General features: G+C 35.3%; 1 protein-coding gene across 1 annotated transcript in view; it reads left to right on the forward strand.

Moving 5' to 3' along the window:
• Positions 1 to 4,211: 4,211 nt before the first annotated feature.
• LOC149547923 (golgin family A protein) overlaps positions 4,212 to 16,478 on the forward strand; it is a 30,781-nt gene continuing 18,514 nt past the window's right edge. The window contains exons 1-2 of the mRNA XM_089791968.1: positions 4,212 to 4,568; positions 14,957 to 15,079. Coding sequence (XP_089648094.1) covers positions 4,284 to 4,568; positions 14,957 to 15,079 — 408 coding nt within the window. The 5' untranslated portion in view covers positions 4,212 to 4,283. The remainder of the gene's footprint in view (positions 4,569 to 14,956; positions 15,080 to 16,478) is intronic.

Below are 16,478 nucleotides of genomic sequence, written 5' to 3' on the forward strand. Positions count from 1 at the left end.
CTAGGGTGCCTAGAAGACCTAGGAGACCCCAAAAAGAATGCATTTTATATTGAATCCGAAAATGGGAGTCATATATAGGGGCATGGCCAAACTAGAAACCCACTTACCCACTCTGCAACTTTAGAGACATTTAGGGTTTGAAGGAAGAGGATAAGGAGCTCTACCACAACTTTCATTCGCCATTGCTTGGAGTAAAGTTGGTATCTATGATCCATGGTGTCTCTTCATTTCATTATAGATTTGATATTGTGTTTCTTCATTGCATTGTAGATTTGTTGTAGAGTAGATGTGGTTTTTGTGAAGAATCTTGTGGTATGTGTGTTGAATGTGAGAAGTTTTATGAGATTTCTTTCTTGAATCTTGATTGTCCATGTTGATTGTTTGTGTAAAATGGGTGTGAAGCATCACTCATCCTTGGGAGGGAAGAGATGCTTGGGTGAAGGGGTTAGTTGGGCTCACTCATGTAGTTGAGAAAGTTCTCCCATGTGTGGAGAGATTTTGATGTGTTTCAATGGAGTATGGACTTCATGATTACTTGCATTCTTTGGAGGTATGAGGAGGTGTATGAAGAAGGAAGACATTGTTAATTCTTGAAAGGGCATGTTACTTATAAGAATATGTGAATATATGTGATTCATGGATTTGAAATTCTCCTCATGGAGAGAGCCCACCTTCACCCTACATCTTGATTCTATGGTAGAATCTATATGCAATCCTTGGGATGGGTTGTATTGTGTTGTGTTGAATTGTGTTGTTATAGTTTGCATGGTATGTGAATGTGAAAGTGTCCAACTATTTGTGCCTTGTTTCCCCAAGCTCGGTGGGTGGTCTCCTTGAGGTCTAGGTTGGGAGGTGAGCCTCCATGGTTTCCCATTTTTGTCTCTATTTTGCATGTTTTACTTGATGATCTTGGAAAGTTGGAGTTCATGTAGTCTATTCATTGCATAAGAGAGAAGACTCTATTGTATTGTGTTGAAATGGAGAAACAAACTCCATCTTGTTATGTGAATTAGCTTGTATTGTAAGGGTGTTGTTATTATTCTCATTCATTTGTCATTAAATAAATTTTGAATCATCTATGTATTGTAAAAAGGCCCCTCCATTTGTATATCTTGATATGGTGATTTCATCACCTTATGTGCATGCTTGCTAAATGTTGGATTTAAGTTGAGAGGATCATGAAAGAAAGATTTATTGTATTGATGTTGTTGGTTCATAATCTTGGATAGGAATGTATTGAAGAGGAGAGTTAAGCATCAATGTAGGCATTAGTATGATGTAAATAAGACTATACATTGTTGTTTTGTTATTCTCCATGCTCATAGAAATAATTAGATGCATTATGTGATCAATCTTGATTCATACATAATGTAGAATATGTATTTGAAAGATAATGGATTCATATTTAGTTTAAATCATGAAATAGAAATCATTATGGAATTTGAATACTTGATGTTCATGGATTTGCCAACAAATAAAGATTTCATTTATGTTCATATTAGAATATCTTACAATTAGATTTTGTTAATATTATGTTAGTTGCTTTGTGTAATACATTAGATTTCTAGCTTTAATAGGTATTATAATGCATTATACAATGTTCAATTTTATCAACCCATGTATAAACAATTATAGAAAATGCATGAAGAAACTAGGCAAAAGTTTAACTTCAAAGAAGCCTGTAGGTGCACATTTACTTGATGGAAAATGTATGGCAACTCAACTAAATCTATTCCCAAAAATTATAGTCAATAGAATAATAATATCAGAATAAAATAAACATATTTTACCCCTAGTAATATAAAATTATAATGTCAACTATCATAGTTATGAAGGCTACTCAAGTAGTAAACAAAAAAAAAAGATATAATATAATGACATATGGTTGCATGAAGTGCTATGTTAGTCCAACATTAATAAAATAATTAAATGAATAAATAAAAATATATAATTCCCCCATCCTAGGAGGTGACCTGACATCTATAATGTCATGGGGTGTTGAAGAGACAAAAATAAAATTAAAAATTAGAAAAAGCAAGTTAAGGGGGATAAGTCAACCCCTTTCCACCTTATATACTAGGCGACCATACCTAGTAAGGTGGGGGGGGGGGGGGGGTGTAATTAATATATCTTGGTGCCTTAAGACAAGTACACCTCCCTCCCTCCTCCTTCCGATGTGGGAAGAGAGGGAAAAAGGGAGGGCTAGAAGATAGGGGGTAGGGGTAGTTAGGGTAGACTTAGGAATTTAAGGACTTAAGGTAGTTGGGTTAGTAAGAGTATTCACATTTTAATTTTAATTTTTTTTATGTGTTAAATAAAGTTAATTGTTAAAGGGGGACTTGTAGCATAGACTTAGGGATAATTCAAAACAAGTATATTTTTATTGTTTGGGTAAAGAACTAGATATGGTCATAGTCCTAGTAAAGGGTGAAGTAAGTATTTAGAACATAAAATTAGCATTTAAGGATAAATTAGTAAATTAAAAGAAAAGTAATGATAATATTAATAATAAATAAATAAATAAATAAAATAGAATCAATTCAAATAAATAATAACGGAGACCTAGTTAGTAGTGCATAATCAAATGATTAGAGTTAAGAAAAGAAAAGATAGGTAGTAAGAAGTTCATCAAAGAGAAATGTAATTTTTGTATCAAAATGAAGTGGAAGACATAGGGGCATATGTGTATGTATGTTGTGGTAGGACAATGTGTGTTCAAAAAACAATTAGGGTAATCATAAAACATCTTCACGTCGCTATACCCTAGAACCATTGACTCGAAAAATTGAATTTTCACATGCATTGCGAAGTGTCTTAATCAGGAGCATTAAAGGTGAAGGGTTATAACCCAAAATACCATTTTAACTTAGTATTGCAAACATTGATAGTCAACCCAACAACCTACCATAGAAAACTTGAATCCAGATTTCAAACGACACAATCTTTGTCCCATAAACTAACTTTAACATCTCCAAGTTAAAGTGTAGATTATGTATCTTCTTATCTAATCGAAAATTCAAATCAATCGACAATATCTGAATCTTTGACGTAATCCCATAACCTTAGAATGCAACTTATACACATTCAATCATAACGAGTACCATTCTAGAATAACCACAACCTGATTTGAGTGTAAACCCTTTTAATTAAACATCAAGTCATTCGACTAAACTATAAACATTAACGTATCTTTCAAAAAAAAAAATAGTTGTGTTTTTGCCTTGTTGAATTTTGGGCATGGCGCCATCTCTCTTCACCAATAACATTTTCTTAACACCAATTACACTAATGAGTTGCAGTTGTAACTATATCATCTAAATAATGTTATTTACTTTCTCTTGTGTTCACTCCACTTAACTTATCGTAGATTTGACAAACCAATCAAATCACCTATTGCTCGTCTCTAACGATTCTAGCAATTTCATTGTCCATATTCATCCAACCTCAACGTTCTCATAGAATAACTTCAACAATAGAAATCATATCATGGACCTTCAAATCTACATCTCCAATGTTCTCATAAGGATTGCTACTACCAAAACTCAATGTAACACCTTGCTCATCATATTTATGCTTGGCAACATATTAGGAACACTAGGTCAATAATTGACAACGATGACAACATAATAACTAATTATCATGCAATCAAATCCATATAATGACACCACTAAACATCACTTGCTATCACAACATCAATTATGTTAACATAGGGTTGAATTTTAGAATATGATTAGTTTATGATTAGAATTAGGATAGGATAATGATTAGTTTATATCATGATTAAGGTTAGAATTGTACAAATATCATCAACTTAATAGGTTGCCAATTGACCTTATTAGTCCTACAATTATATAAAACCTTTTTACTAATTGAACTTCAATATCTCTTTAATATACTAATTTATTTTTTCTTTTATTTATTTATGCCTCTGTGTATTTAATATATTTAATAGATACTTATCACCATCACCATTACACTCTTTTTTCCGAAGAGCTAATCCATTTTATTTAGGTTCCTATATAACTCTATAGTTTAGGATCCTAATTATGGAGTAGTATTCCTCCCAAAGCGATCAATTCTTTTGCCTGTACTGAACAAAGAGACGCCCCCAAAAATTCCCTCGAAGCGGGCAGGTTCTGTTTGAAAGCTTCAGATTTGTATTGTGAAAGAAACTTGTCCAATAAGTATAGTCTTGAGTGTAATCTGTCTCTGTTGCCGGTGTTGGTATTCAATTGGGCGTCAGTAATGCTAAGACTAACGGCAATACACATGTAGAACAAGAAATGGCAGGATTGCTGGCATGGGCTGCAGATGTGGTGGGAGGAAATGGAGATGGCGAGGAAGCGTATGAGTATGAGATTGTACCCAAGTTCAGCCCCGAGGAAGAAGATTTAATAAGGCGGTTGAATGACAGAAGTGGCTGGCTCGAGAAGAAGTTGGAGGAGTTGCAGCGTAGGATCCCCCCTGGGACTATAGCGCACACTTTACCCCATCTGCACAAAGACACCCTCGCCTCCTCCTCCGCTCTCTCTCTCGAGCGAAACGCCCACCAAGCTACCCGATTGCAAGTATTTGTCTATACCATTCTAGTGATTCCGTGTTTTTTACTTATCAGACTGATTTCACTATGAAGTTCATGTGAATTGCTTCTTAGCTTTGAGTAAGGAGAATTAATGATTGTGGGTCAACCTCCTTAACACCCGATATTAGCTTATTAGTTCGGATCATCGTAAAGTTATTGTTATTGGCCAATTTTTAGGTTTTCTGTCATTTCATACTAAGAGTAGTTTGGACAGGGGTCACTCAGTCGAAGACAAGGGATTAACCATGGACAACTCCCTTATTCAAAAGAAAAATATCAGTTTTTTTGATTTTTCATATGGTAGGTGGATCGTTTCGATAGATATGTTGTCTCGTGTAAAATTTTGCAGCCGTAGCTGCACAGCACAGCATGGGTCTAGCAGAAGGGAAAAAAAAAGAAAAAAATGCAGGTATAAAACAGAGAAAGAAAATAGAGCAGCTAAAGAATAAAATGAAATTCTTGTCATTAACCATTTACGATCTGCAAATAATGCTTGATTTATAAAATGTTTCAACTATCATAATGACTGAAATTTGGTGAAGATCTTAGGCATAATCCGTTACTCAGAAAGTGACCTACTATTGCAGAATGGAATTAACGAAGAGAACTATCAGTGAAATTGAAAGAGGTGTTATGAGCTCAACCCCACTTGTTCATTGTTAGCTTATGCAAACAAAGCATGCAATGGAGGTTATCCATATATCATTGGAGAAATTGGAGGTTAAAATTGCTCTACACCCCCCTTAAGTCTAAGGAGAGATAAACCTGACGAGAGGAAAGAGGGAAAATCCAGTGGGAACAAAAGCCCCCCTCAAATTTACACTAACTCTGCATGGCTGCTACCGTGCTGCAGTTCAAGAAGGTGTCATAGAAAAAGGATACGAAAATGCAGTCAATGGTAGATGCTTGAAACTGGATTTAGAAGATAGTCCATGATTGTCGAACAACATTCCTTCCCTCGGGAAGAAACAAAACAAAATACAAATGTAGAAATGTTTCCTATTCTGGATAGAAATTGGTTGGAAGTGGAATCCAAATGTATGATGATGTCTTTGAAAACTTCTTAGTAGCCTCCATGGCTATGTTGAAAGTTGTCATAATTAGATCAGGTGTTCTAGCCCATACTACTGAAGGTGAAAATCTAGAATCTGATGGAGACCAAAGTAGTCATAGTCCAAAGACAAAGATGACCCCTTCAATTGCTGCTCAAATGTCTTTAAGCCGATGCCAAAGTGTGATAAATGCTGATGAGATAAATCAGGTACCATAGAAGATTCAGGTGTAGTGACCATGGATGTATGGTTGTCTGAACCAATGAGAATCTAGTACTACCACGATGGAAGTAAATATAGGTCTGAAGATGCACCCACAACATCAGAAGATGTATCAATTCCATAGTTGCTGTCACCAGAAGAGGATATGAAGGTCCCTAATGGTGTCCTTTAAGTCAGCAATGTGAGACTCTACAAACAATGATGCGATGTCTGTTAGAAATGGACACCAGTCAAGAAGACAAAGAGAGGAATTATCCTACCTAACAGGAATAAGAGTTGCAATCAATAAAGGTACAACAATTGTCTTTATGGGTGGAGAAGGAGCAACTTGAGATTTTTGAGGCATTCTCAAGCAAGAGTTGAACAGTATCATGTGAGAAAGTAGGACACAATTCATGCCCAATGTTGGTTGCTCCCATAATATTTACATCTACAATTCTTATACATGATTCACTCCTTAAGATAATCTCCAAAACAGCACAAAAACATAAACCTTAATACAATGGAAATTCCATCCTAAAATAGCTCTAATCTTCAGTACCTGCAAATAATTGTTTACACTCCTTAGCTCCTGTGCTTTGATATTATGTCAAATTTTGGCACTGTAGCTGCGTACCACATGATGGATCTAGCAGAAGAAAGAAAAGAAAACTTGCAGATATAATATACAGATTAAAACAGAGCAGCTAAAGAATAAAATGTTTTTTTTTTCATCATTAACCATGTACAATCAGCAAATAATGCATGATTTATACAGTGTTTAACCTACAATGATGACTGAAATTACGGTGAAGAACTATTATTGCAGATTGGAATTAGTGGAGAAAACTACCGATGCAACTGAAATAGGCGTTATGGGTTGAACACCACTTCTCAATAGTTAGCTTAATGCAAACAAAGCATGCAATGACAGTTATCAGTATATCGCGAGAGAAAGTGGAGGTTAAAGTTGCACTAACAACTTATATCCCTATTGACACAGATTCTTACATGCTTCAGCAACAGTCCCACCTCTGTGGACTTTGCCATACTTCAAATTTCCCAATTCCTTTCCAATGTCCAGTAGTCTTTTGGATATGTGTTTCCTTTTGAAGACAAGGAATTAACCCTGGACATCCCACTTACTCAAAAATGAATGAATGCAGATTAGAGATAGAATGAGTAGCTTCATATGCTGATCAATATCCATATTGACACAGATTCTTGCAGATAACAACAACTCTATCTCTGTGCACTTTGTATGCATACAGATTTCCCCAGTTTGTTTCTAGTCTGTAATAGTATTTGAGCCATGGGTTTCTTTTCTGACATATTGTTGCTCTGCATTTACAACTAGTGCTGTAATATTATTTTTGGTCAGTGATAAGATAAAGTTTGGTTATCAAAACCTTGTGACTCAGCTAAACTTAGCTGTCCTAAATTTGAGTCAGTTTCGGCTATTCTACAAAATTTATGAACATTGAATCCAAAGCACAAAAAACTGCTCCCGAATTTTTTTTGTAAATAAGCAGAAGACATAAGCAACAAAAAACGTTGATTCACATAATAGCTTTTTCTAACTGTAACATCCTGTTTTCCCCACGTCTTAATTAACAACTAACATACTCAAAGGAATACAGTTACTACTTTAATTTCATAGGATGACAGTTATATTAGTCATGTTCATGTGAAAGGAATGGACGGTAAAAAAAAAAAACAGTTAAACAGAATTTCTTAACTAAGAACTTAAAACACCATCAATGAATTTAATATAGAAAATAATATCCACGTACCTTGGAATATGAATCCATAAATCATTGTAGGATGCTTCTGTAACCACCCAGGTTAGTCCACAAATACCACTATAACAATACCAAATAACAAAATTCCTTCCAATACCGCTATATCAAAATCTAATGATGATTATCATTAATTACCACCATATAAAATTTGGGCATCACATACCACTATAGCAATTAGGGCATTGATTACCATTGGATCATTTAGGGCTTCAGTTACCACTGTATAAATTAGGGCTTCTGATACCACTGATTCAATTAGGGCTTCCGATACCACTGTATCATTTGGGGTTCTAGTTACCACTGAATCAATTAAGGATTCATATACCACTGTATCAATCCTTTCTTTCTGATTACTTATCTGTGGCAATAACTCAAGATTAGAAATATGCTCATATTCGATATTCATACAATTGATAAACAATCCATAAATCTATCTCTCGCATCTAGGTGTAAAATAATTGTAACCATGAAATTACTCAATTAATCTTACCTTCTTGCATATACATCATAAAAGTACAATACCTGTTTTCGACAATAATTGAATGTATAGCTTATCTTTGTCTGTTGTACGTCCAACAACTTTGGGAGAGGAGAAACATTGTCAGGGGCTTTACCACCCAACTTCGGACCTTAACTTATTCCCCACACAAGCTCCAACGAGAAAGGCCCTCCCTACTTGGAATTGGACTTGGATCATCTATCATCTACTGAGCGTCTTGGTATTTAACCACACCACTAGACTCGAAAGTGGGAGGATATTATCAGGAGCATGCAGGAGCTAGTGAGTAAAATTATTAATTTTATACATATGTGATTTCTCTTCTATGTTCTTACTGATTCACTCCATCTCTTCACCATTTCTATGGCATCTTGTCGGTGAATTCCTCGGTGTTATAAGTATTTTGATTATGTTTGGAAAATTATGATAGCATGGGCATTGATGTTGATTCACACAATCAATCAGGTTTTCTACAGCTACCTTTTGAGTTCATATATGATGTAAATCACAAGGATACACGTTGAAGATCTTCAATGATCTCTATGTAATGCAGGGGACCAACAGCAAGTATTATAAATTGATCTCAGTCTAACAAAGCATAGATGGCTATGGATGGATATTCAAATCAGATTATAAAGGAGTTGGAAAACATATTTTGTTCTATTCACAGTCCTATCATTATGTACCTACTTCAATCAAACATTATACTTAGTGAAAAGTCGAGCTATGAATTAGAAATGCTTTTGCTGTATTTCGTTCAACCTTGGAATGAGCATTATGATCTTAATATCCTTTGCAAGTTTTGAGACAGCATAAATCTTGCTAATGTTATCAATATCATTCATGATGGTTCTTACAACATTATGAGACTCCTTAATCAAAGTTACCACTCAGCTTCTTTAATGATGGTTCAAGATACAATGAGAAATTTAAAAAAATGGAAAACTCTAATAAACTCACAGGAGACTATCAACAAGCTACATACGATGATCACAGTCTTAAGAAAATAAATTGACTTTTATGCCTAGCCGGCAACAGTAGAACTTACATTCAAACAAAGGAAGAAATGAAAACGTAGGGAAATACTTCATGACCTGTTATATATTCTTAATGTGTCTAAAAACTTGCAAATCGAATTGGTAAAATCTGTCCTCCTTTGGACGCTATAGACGTATCCAGAATACAGAATACCTATTCCTCAATGGCTAAGTACCATGGCAGAAATGCTGCTTGTAATTGGAAGTGCAGACGGGTGCTGAAGGTGGCAGAGAGGGTAAGTAAGATCGTAGCCGGTATGCGGTTTATTCTTCCCCCGTCTCCTCTCACGGCTTCTACTTCAGAAGAAGAAATGGGTACAGCAACATAAGCAAGACGTCAATACTTATATCTGCAGAAGGTTATGAAACCGGAGCTAAGAACATAGCATTCATAATGATAGAATGAGGAAGAAGTCGGGTTTAAAGAGAAAGGTTATTTCAACTCTCTCTCACGGCTTCTTAAATGGAGAGCAAACACGACTCCTTGGCTCCCACCGGTTACAAAAAGATTATATGCCCATTCGAATTATAAGTATTAAATCAATTGGGAAAAGAGGGGAAAAAGAAAAATAAAAAGGTTGGAAGAGAATTGGAAAGATTATAAGACAATTTGAATTGCCAAATATTAAATTGATTTATCATGCCAAGTGTTATAGTTTAAAAGCAAAGAATATAAAATTGGAAAGAATAGAGTTGGACGATTATAGTTCGAATATTATAATAATTCAATTGTTATTATAATTCGAATTTTATTATAATCTTATATGTACATGTAAACATCACTTTATTAAATTATTAAATTATAATGGTGCTAAATCATTTTTATATTATATGCACGTATATAAATATTTATTAAAATAATATGATGAAAGATAAATAATATGATGAAAGATACGTTTTATATTTTAACCCAATTATTTTCTCAAGTTATTTATTTAAATAGCTCATGCGGGTCCCACAAATGTATCCTGTTTCAAGTTGCTAGATCCTCAATCCATTTGGCCAGTGATGGTGATGCTCCTGCCTAATTCTTTTCTGGCAATGCTTCCACCCCTTCGACGTGTTTCCTGCAAGGAAATTCTCCGTAATTAAATTATAAATTATTTAATCATAAATAATCATAACGGTTAACCTTCTTCTCAATTCCATGAATAAATGATCAACTAGCTTGTTATCTTCATTTTGAAATTATAACGACTAACCATCTTACCATTTCATAGGATTATAACCATATTAACTGTCAATTGACTTCATGTGAACCTCAACGGCTATATTTTAAATTAGGTAACAAATTGGGATGTAACACTAACCTTAGATTTATATCTTACAGTCAACCATCAATTACATATGCCAATCAAATTGCAGAAACAAAATCCTAAACTACTGAATGTTTCCAAGCACAAAACCATGGTAAAGTCATCATGTTTTTGCAACAAATGCGTAGTGGAGTTGCAGGATTGTGGGTAGAATAATACCTTTTTTTGATTTGCAGTCAAAAGTCTTCAACTTTTCCCAAATTTGCAGTCACGGATTTTTTTTTAAATTTTCAGCTACAAGGTTTTGTTTCTTAATTTGCAACTCTGAGTTTATTCATTTTTTTTTTCGAAATTTTCAATTGCGTTGTTTTATATGCAGTTACAAGTTTTTAAATTTGCAGTCATGTGGATCTTGCTTACATAGGACCATAGATTCCTATTTTATCACTGTATGCCTTGCAGTAAAAAGTGCTGATTGTTTTTTCAGATTGCAAATTTACCATTTTAAGCCTAGAGAACAAAATCTGTTACATTTATGTGAGTTTCAGGCCCCAGCTATAACTTCAGGTCACAGAATTCATTTATTCAATCTGATGAACCAAATTTGTTTATGAGAGAGAGATGTGAAATGCATGAAATATATCATCATCAGGATTACTTCTTCCTAGAATGGAAGGTTTTCTTTGGCTTTTGCTTCAGTTTTGTTTCTGCCACAAGGTGTGCACTGTGGTACAGTTGTATCATCATCTTGGTGGTTTTTATTTTGCTTTTTGTCAAAGGCTCCACCATTTTCAGTGGTTTTACATGTTTGCGTGTGAGATCTGCTCTGCAGTTTTACTTTTTAGTTCCTTGGGCTTTGTTTTCTGTGTGTCTAGATGTGGGTCGGGCATTGACTTTTTGAGATTCTATTTATGATCCTCATCATGTTAAGAATTTTAATCATTACCTTTAATTAGCTTCTTGTTTTTCTCTCAAAACAAATTTGAGAACTTTATTTCTGATATGAGCCTAATTTTAAACTGGTTATGACTGTCATTCACCATACATCAAACACCGTGTCTAAAAACTATAAATTGAACTGAGGAAATAGAAATTTGAATCACCAAAGCCCACTGAGTTATCTTTTTTTGAGTCTGGAAAAAGGAGACTCCGATAACAGATGAGAAATAGATCTCAACTAGATTTCTCACAGATGAGTGTTTTTTTTTTTTTGAGTCTAGAAAAAGGAGTCTCTGATAACAGATGAGAAATAGTTTTCTACTACTACTATATTGGTTTAGGAAGTTGAAAAAGGAGAAAAGATTAAGGATTGGTTACTAATGGAAGTGCAAATGACATCTATTTATCAAATGATTCACACAAAGAACTGCTTTTATGGTATTGAAGTTATTGAAGTAAAAAGTCTACAAAGGGTACATAAGGCCAAATGGACAGTCAGATACTACAAAATATTCATAAATCACGGTAGGAGGTCAAATTAATAAAGCACATCATTGGTTAATTACAGTATAAATGCCTCACACAGGCAGCTCAGTAAAGATTGAACTAATGTACTTTTAAAAGGTGGGAACAATTTGAAAAGGTGATCAAACAAAACCTTTAGAATTTATGGTGGCATCAGTACCACCATTATTTCCATCTTTAAGATAAGGTCCCTGTGAAACTAACTCAAGACCCTCTGCATTAGCTGTCTGATTGATCTGATCCACAGGGTGATTCATAAATTCTATCCCTAATTTGAATTATAAGCAACAGTTGCAATCATCTCCTTTGCACTCTTCAAAATGGCCTCCTCTGTCAAATTTGGAAGGATATTACCAATAGCCTGAAATAGAAAGTGGCGCATCTACCAGGAAGAGTCAGGTAAGAAGGTAAAGTCTGATTTGGATTTTTATCTATTGTTCCCCAAGGAAATGATGCCCGATGTATATCATCAACACTATCACCAACTCGTTTGCCCCTGTGATAACCCAAAGGAGTCCAAACCTTGATGCGGTTACATTCAGAGGGCCCAAAGGAGGACTATCCAACCATGCAACCTAACATCACAATATTTAGATGACACAGACATCTTGTGGAAGACAATAACACATTCTCATTTATTTAAGTTTGCATGATCTCACCAAGGGTTGAACTTCTCACTTTGTTACAATTGACCCTCTTAACAGCCGTGTCATTACACTTACTATGATAGTTTAGCATAAACCATACTAAAATAACCTCAACTTTGGACACAACTCTAATGAACTTGGCTCTGCCACTTCATTAGCTCTCTGAGGATTGCACTTCTCCATCTCATACCTCACCGTTTCACTTTGCTCTCCTTCCTCTATGTTTTTTCCCTGTACTTCTTTATTCTGTCTTCTTTGCTTACTTCCTTTCGATCCAAGACCGAGTACCTTTAGCATCTTCAAGTTTTCTCACTGATCTATGTTGTCTAGAAGATGGTGCAAAAGCTCAATGCCTCATGTAATATATTGTCAGCCAAAAATACGGACTTATAAGTTCAAATGTAAAAACAGTGAAGATTCTTCATGTGTTACACCACATACATCCTCTTCAGCTACACAAATCTTTAACAAATTGAAATATTACTTTGGTGGCACAAATTCCAAATAACCTGCTGGAAAGAGAAACAATCACAACTATCAACTATGCACAACTGTCCATGCATAAATACTCTAAAGCCAGTTTACTATCTTTAACTCATCCAAATCATCTCAAATGTTTATGCTTAGGGGTAAAATAGTTTTTGAAAGGACCTGAAGCCCTTGTACAAACTACAAACAGATCTTGTCGGGATCTAAAACCCAAAATCAGAGTGGTGCCAAAAAACCATCTCAGTCAAACAGCTGCCAACCTTAATCCAATCTACGACACATCAGAAAATAGAAAGCAAGTATCCAGCATTCATGACTCACAACAATAGGCCTAAGCCATCAAACAAGACCACTCAGAAAATTGCCAAAATCAGAATGCTGCACAAAAGTACATCTTAGACAACTAGCAGCCAACCTACAGTCAAACTACAGCAAATCATAAGATATAAAGCATGAAAGCTTAAACCATGCATTCCTAAACATTAATCCAATTGTGCTCAAAACTGCAAGAGCCAATTTCAAACTGTGGCGAAAAGCACCAACTTTCTTTTGTACAGAATGGTAACCGTAACCTAACATATATTCAAAGAGCTAGACTAAAACACAATATTCACCTTTCCATGATGCAAGATTGCCGCACAACCCAATAATGCTCTTGCTTCAAACCTCAATCTCAGATCCTTGTGAAATATTGTCTTTTTCTCACCAGCATTGCCATGTGTTCCCTTGTCTTGTGACTCCTCTTGCTCGTTATCTTGTTGCTTGATACTCCCACACTGCTTTGTGTTTGTACTGTCTTACACTTTTTTCAGATTTTCTTCTTCACTTCCTATCTATCCCGATCAATGGTAACACTGGGAGAGCATGATATATCGGTGTCCATAATCCAATACGGAATTGAAAAATATGGTTTATTTGGTTTGTGCTCCTTCAGTTTACATGAATTAGATATATTTGGCAAGTTTCTCACAATCTATAATGATCTTTTGCAATTCCATACTGGTGGAGCCTCAACTAATTTGTTTCCAATGCCGTCGGGTGATCCATATGGTAAATTCAGAACAAAAATGAAAAAAATACTACTCTGTAAGTCATTAACCTGTTGGCAGAAAGCTCTGCATCTTTACAGAAGTGATATGAAGTACCAAGGTCCCTTGTTTGACAAGCATTCTGTAAAATTAGACAAAGAAAACTGAAAAAGAGTATTGAAAGGGAAGAAGATGAATTCTAGCATTATCACCATTGTAAATAAGACATATCAAGAATCTAGTAACACGCTTAGGTAATAGTACTGCTGATATGTACAAATCAATGGGGAACTTGAGTTAAACTCATATTTCTCAATATTTTCGTAAAAGTTGATTGACCTTCCCACTGTGGTTAAAAAGATGTTACTCGGCTCATGACATAGACTACGGTCTAATGTTTGAAATCAGCTGATTATCATTATATCTTGCAATTTTTAAATGCATTCCTGTACTTTGTACAGTTTCAGTTGTAGATATTCTAATACATGGGCCAATGTCTGAAATCAACTGATTATTTGTTTTGTATGGCTTTATTTAAATGCATTCTTGTACTTTGTACAGTGACAATCGTAGATTTTCCTGTAACTGCCTAAAATTGTAATAAATAGAAACGCCTTAATTATTTCCTTAGATTTTGTAGTTTTAATTGTTAATCTCTTTTTACATGCTAATTTTTCACATCCCAATCAAATATTTATACCATTTGTTACAGTTTTTTTTTCTGAGCAACGTGGATGCTGTTCTAAAATGATGAATGTCTAGCAGATTTGTGTTGGTCACACATCTTATTTGTTCCAGAAGAAAACTTCTTTGCCAACTTATTCCAAAGATCATTTAATTAGTTATTCACTCTTTTTCCATTTTTCTTCAGAATAAGTGGTATTTCCTTGTTTGTCCAGGCACAACTAAGGGAGGCTTCATTGCTAGAAGAAAATAAAGCATATGCGAAAGCAATTGCAGCTGGGCAGCAAAAAATTCAGGAAAAGTCTCATGAAGCTCGTCAATTGGATGCTAAGCTAAAGGTTTCTTGATCACATGTTAAATGTCATTGTTTTCTAGTTTCTATGATTTCAAAGTGTTGTGATTCTAATCTTGGACCTATTTATAAAAAACTGAAAACTCCGTTGTCAGTAAAATAGTTGTTAACATATGATTGGTGTTTCCAAAGGGATAGGCAGTTGGGTAGTTGGTTGGTCATGACGGTTCGTCAAAACCCTTTGGTACATTATATTCTATTACTTGTATCCAATCATCACCATTGTGTATGAAGGAGTAATGATGTCATTGTGAATCTGATGAATGAAAACAATTGCTAGAGTTAATAAAGGAGTTGTTGAGTTCTTTGATAATATCCTAGTGTTGCATTATATATTACTTTTCATAACTATCTATTTTGAAGTGTTAAACCTTTACCCATAGTGATAAACATTTGGCGCCGTGGCCTTAAAATGAATTTGGGAGTGATGGAGTGGTACATGCCGAAGGACGCATAATGGGACAACCCGTCAACAAAGGAAGTATCCATGATGAAGACGATACATTTCTAGAGTTTTTTGAGATAGAAGGAGCATTGATGTTTGACGTCATCTCATTGCTGCAAGCGTCCATAGAAACCCACATACGAAGAGAGGCTATGGAAGAACAAGTGCCCGAGAGTGTAGTATGGCAATCTCTCTAAGTAAGGTGCGTTGTAGATTACTTGATGAGTAGGCTCCCTTGATTGTTGGCACAAACATCCTTGGTGCTGCAACAGTTACATGAGGAAGTTTTCAAGAGAACCAATGCTAGAAAATCCTTCAGAGGGTTGAGGAGAACAGGTGAAGGGAGACAGAGGAAAGGGATGAAAGTAGAAGATGACAAGGCAACCCTTCGGAGAGGAGGAATTAATGTCAAATCTGCTAAACAAAGACAAAAATTGGAAAGAATACATAGACAAGTTTGAGGCTATTCAAAGGGTGAGGAGATTCGAGGACCGAGCAGAGCATCAAAGATGGTTGAAGAGACTTGCAGAAGGAAGGCCTTAGTAAAGGTTGTCCAAAGGGAACCTGGTAGGCACCACAACAAGTGGAATCAAAGATGTAGAGTACAGAGAGTATGCTACGAAAGGAAGATACCACACTGAAGGGGACAAAGTAACGATGAAGACATAGACCAAGGCAAATCATTAGAAGAAACTAGACTCGATTGAGGAACCTCACTCTCACACCAAAAGAGGAGACACGCGAGGTCAAGGGGGAGAAGGAGAGACCGAGGATGGTGGAACAAGGGATACCAGTGCAACTACGAGTGTTGGAGGGACACATAGGCACGATAGCCAAAATAACCCATCTGACTCTAACGCATCCATTTTTGGAAACCACACTACACTGATATTAACAAAAATTGTAGTCATATCTAAAAAATAGAAGTTAGCAAAAATCA

The sequence above is a fragment of the Cupressus sempervirens genome, chromosome 7, assembly GCF_028749045.1.
Source record: "Cupressus sempervirens isolate cs-2001-9-10 chromosome 7, ASM2874904v1, whole genome shotgun sequence".
Lineage (NCBI taxonomy): Eukaryota > Viridiplantae > Streptophyta > Pinopsida > Cupressales > Cupressaceae > Cupressus > Cupressus sempervirens.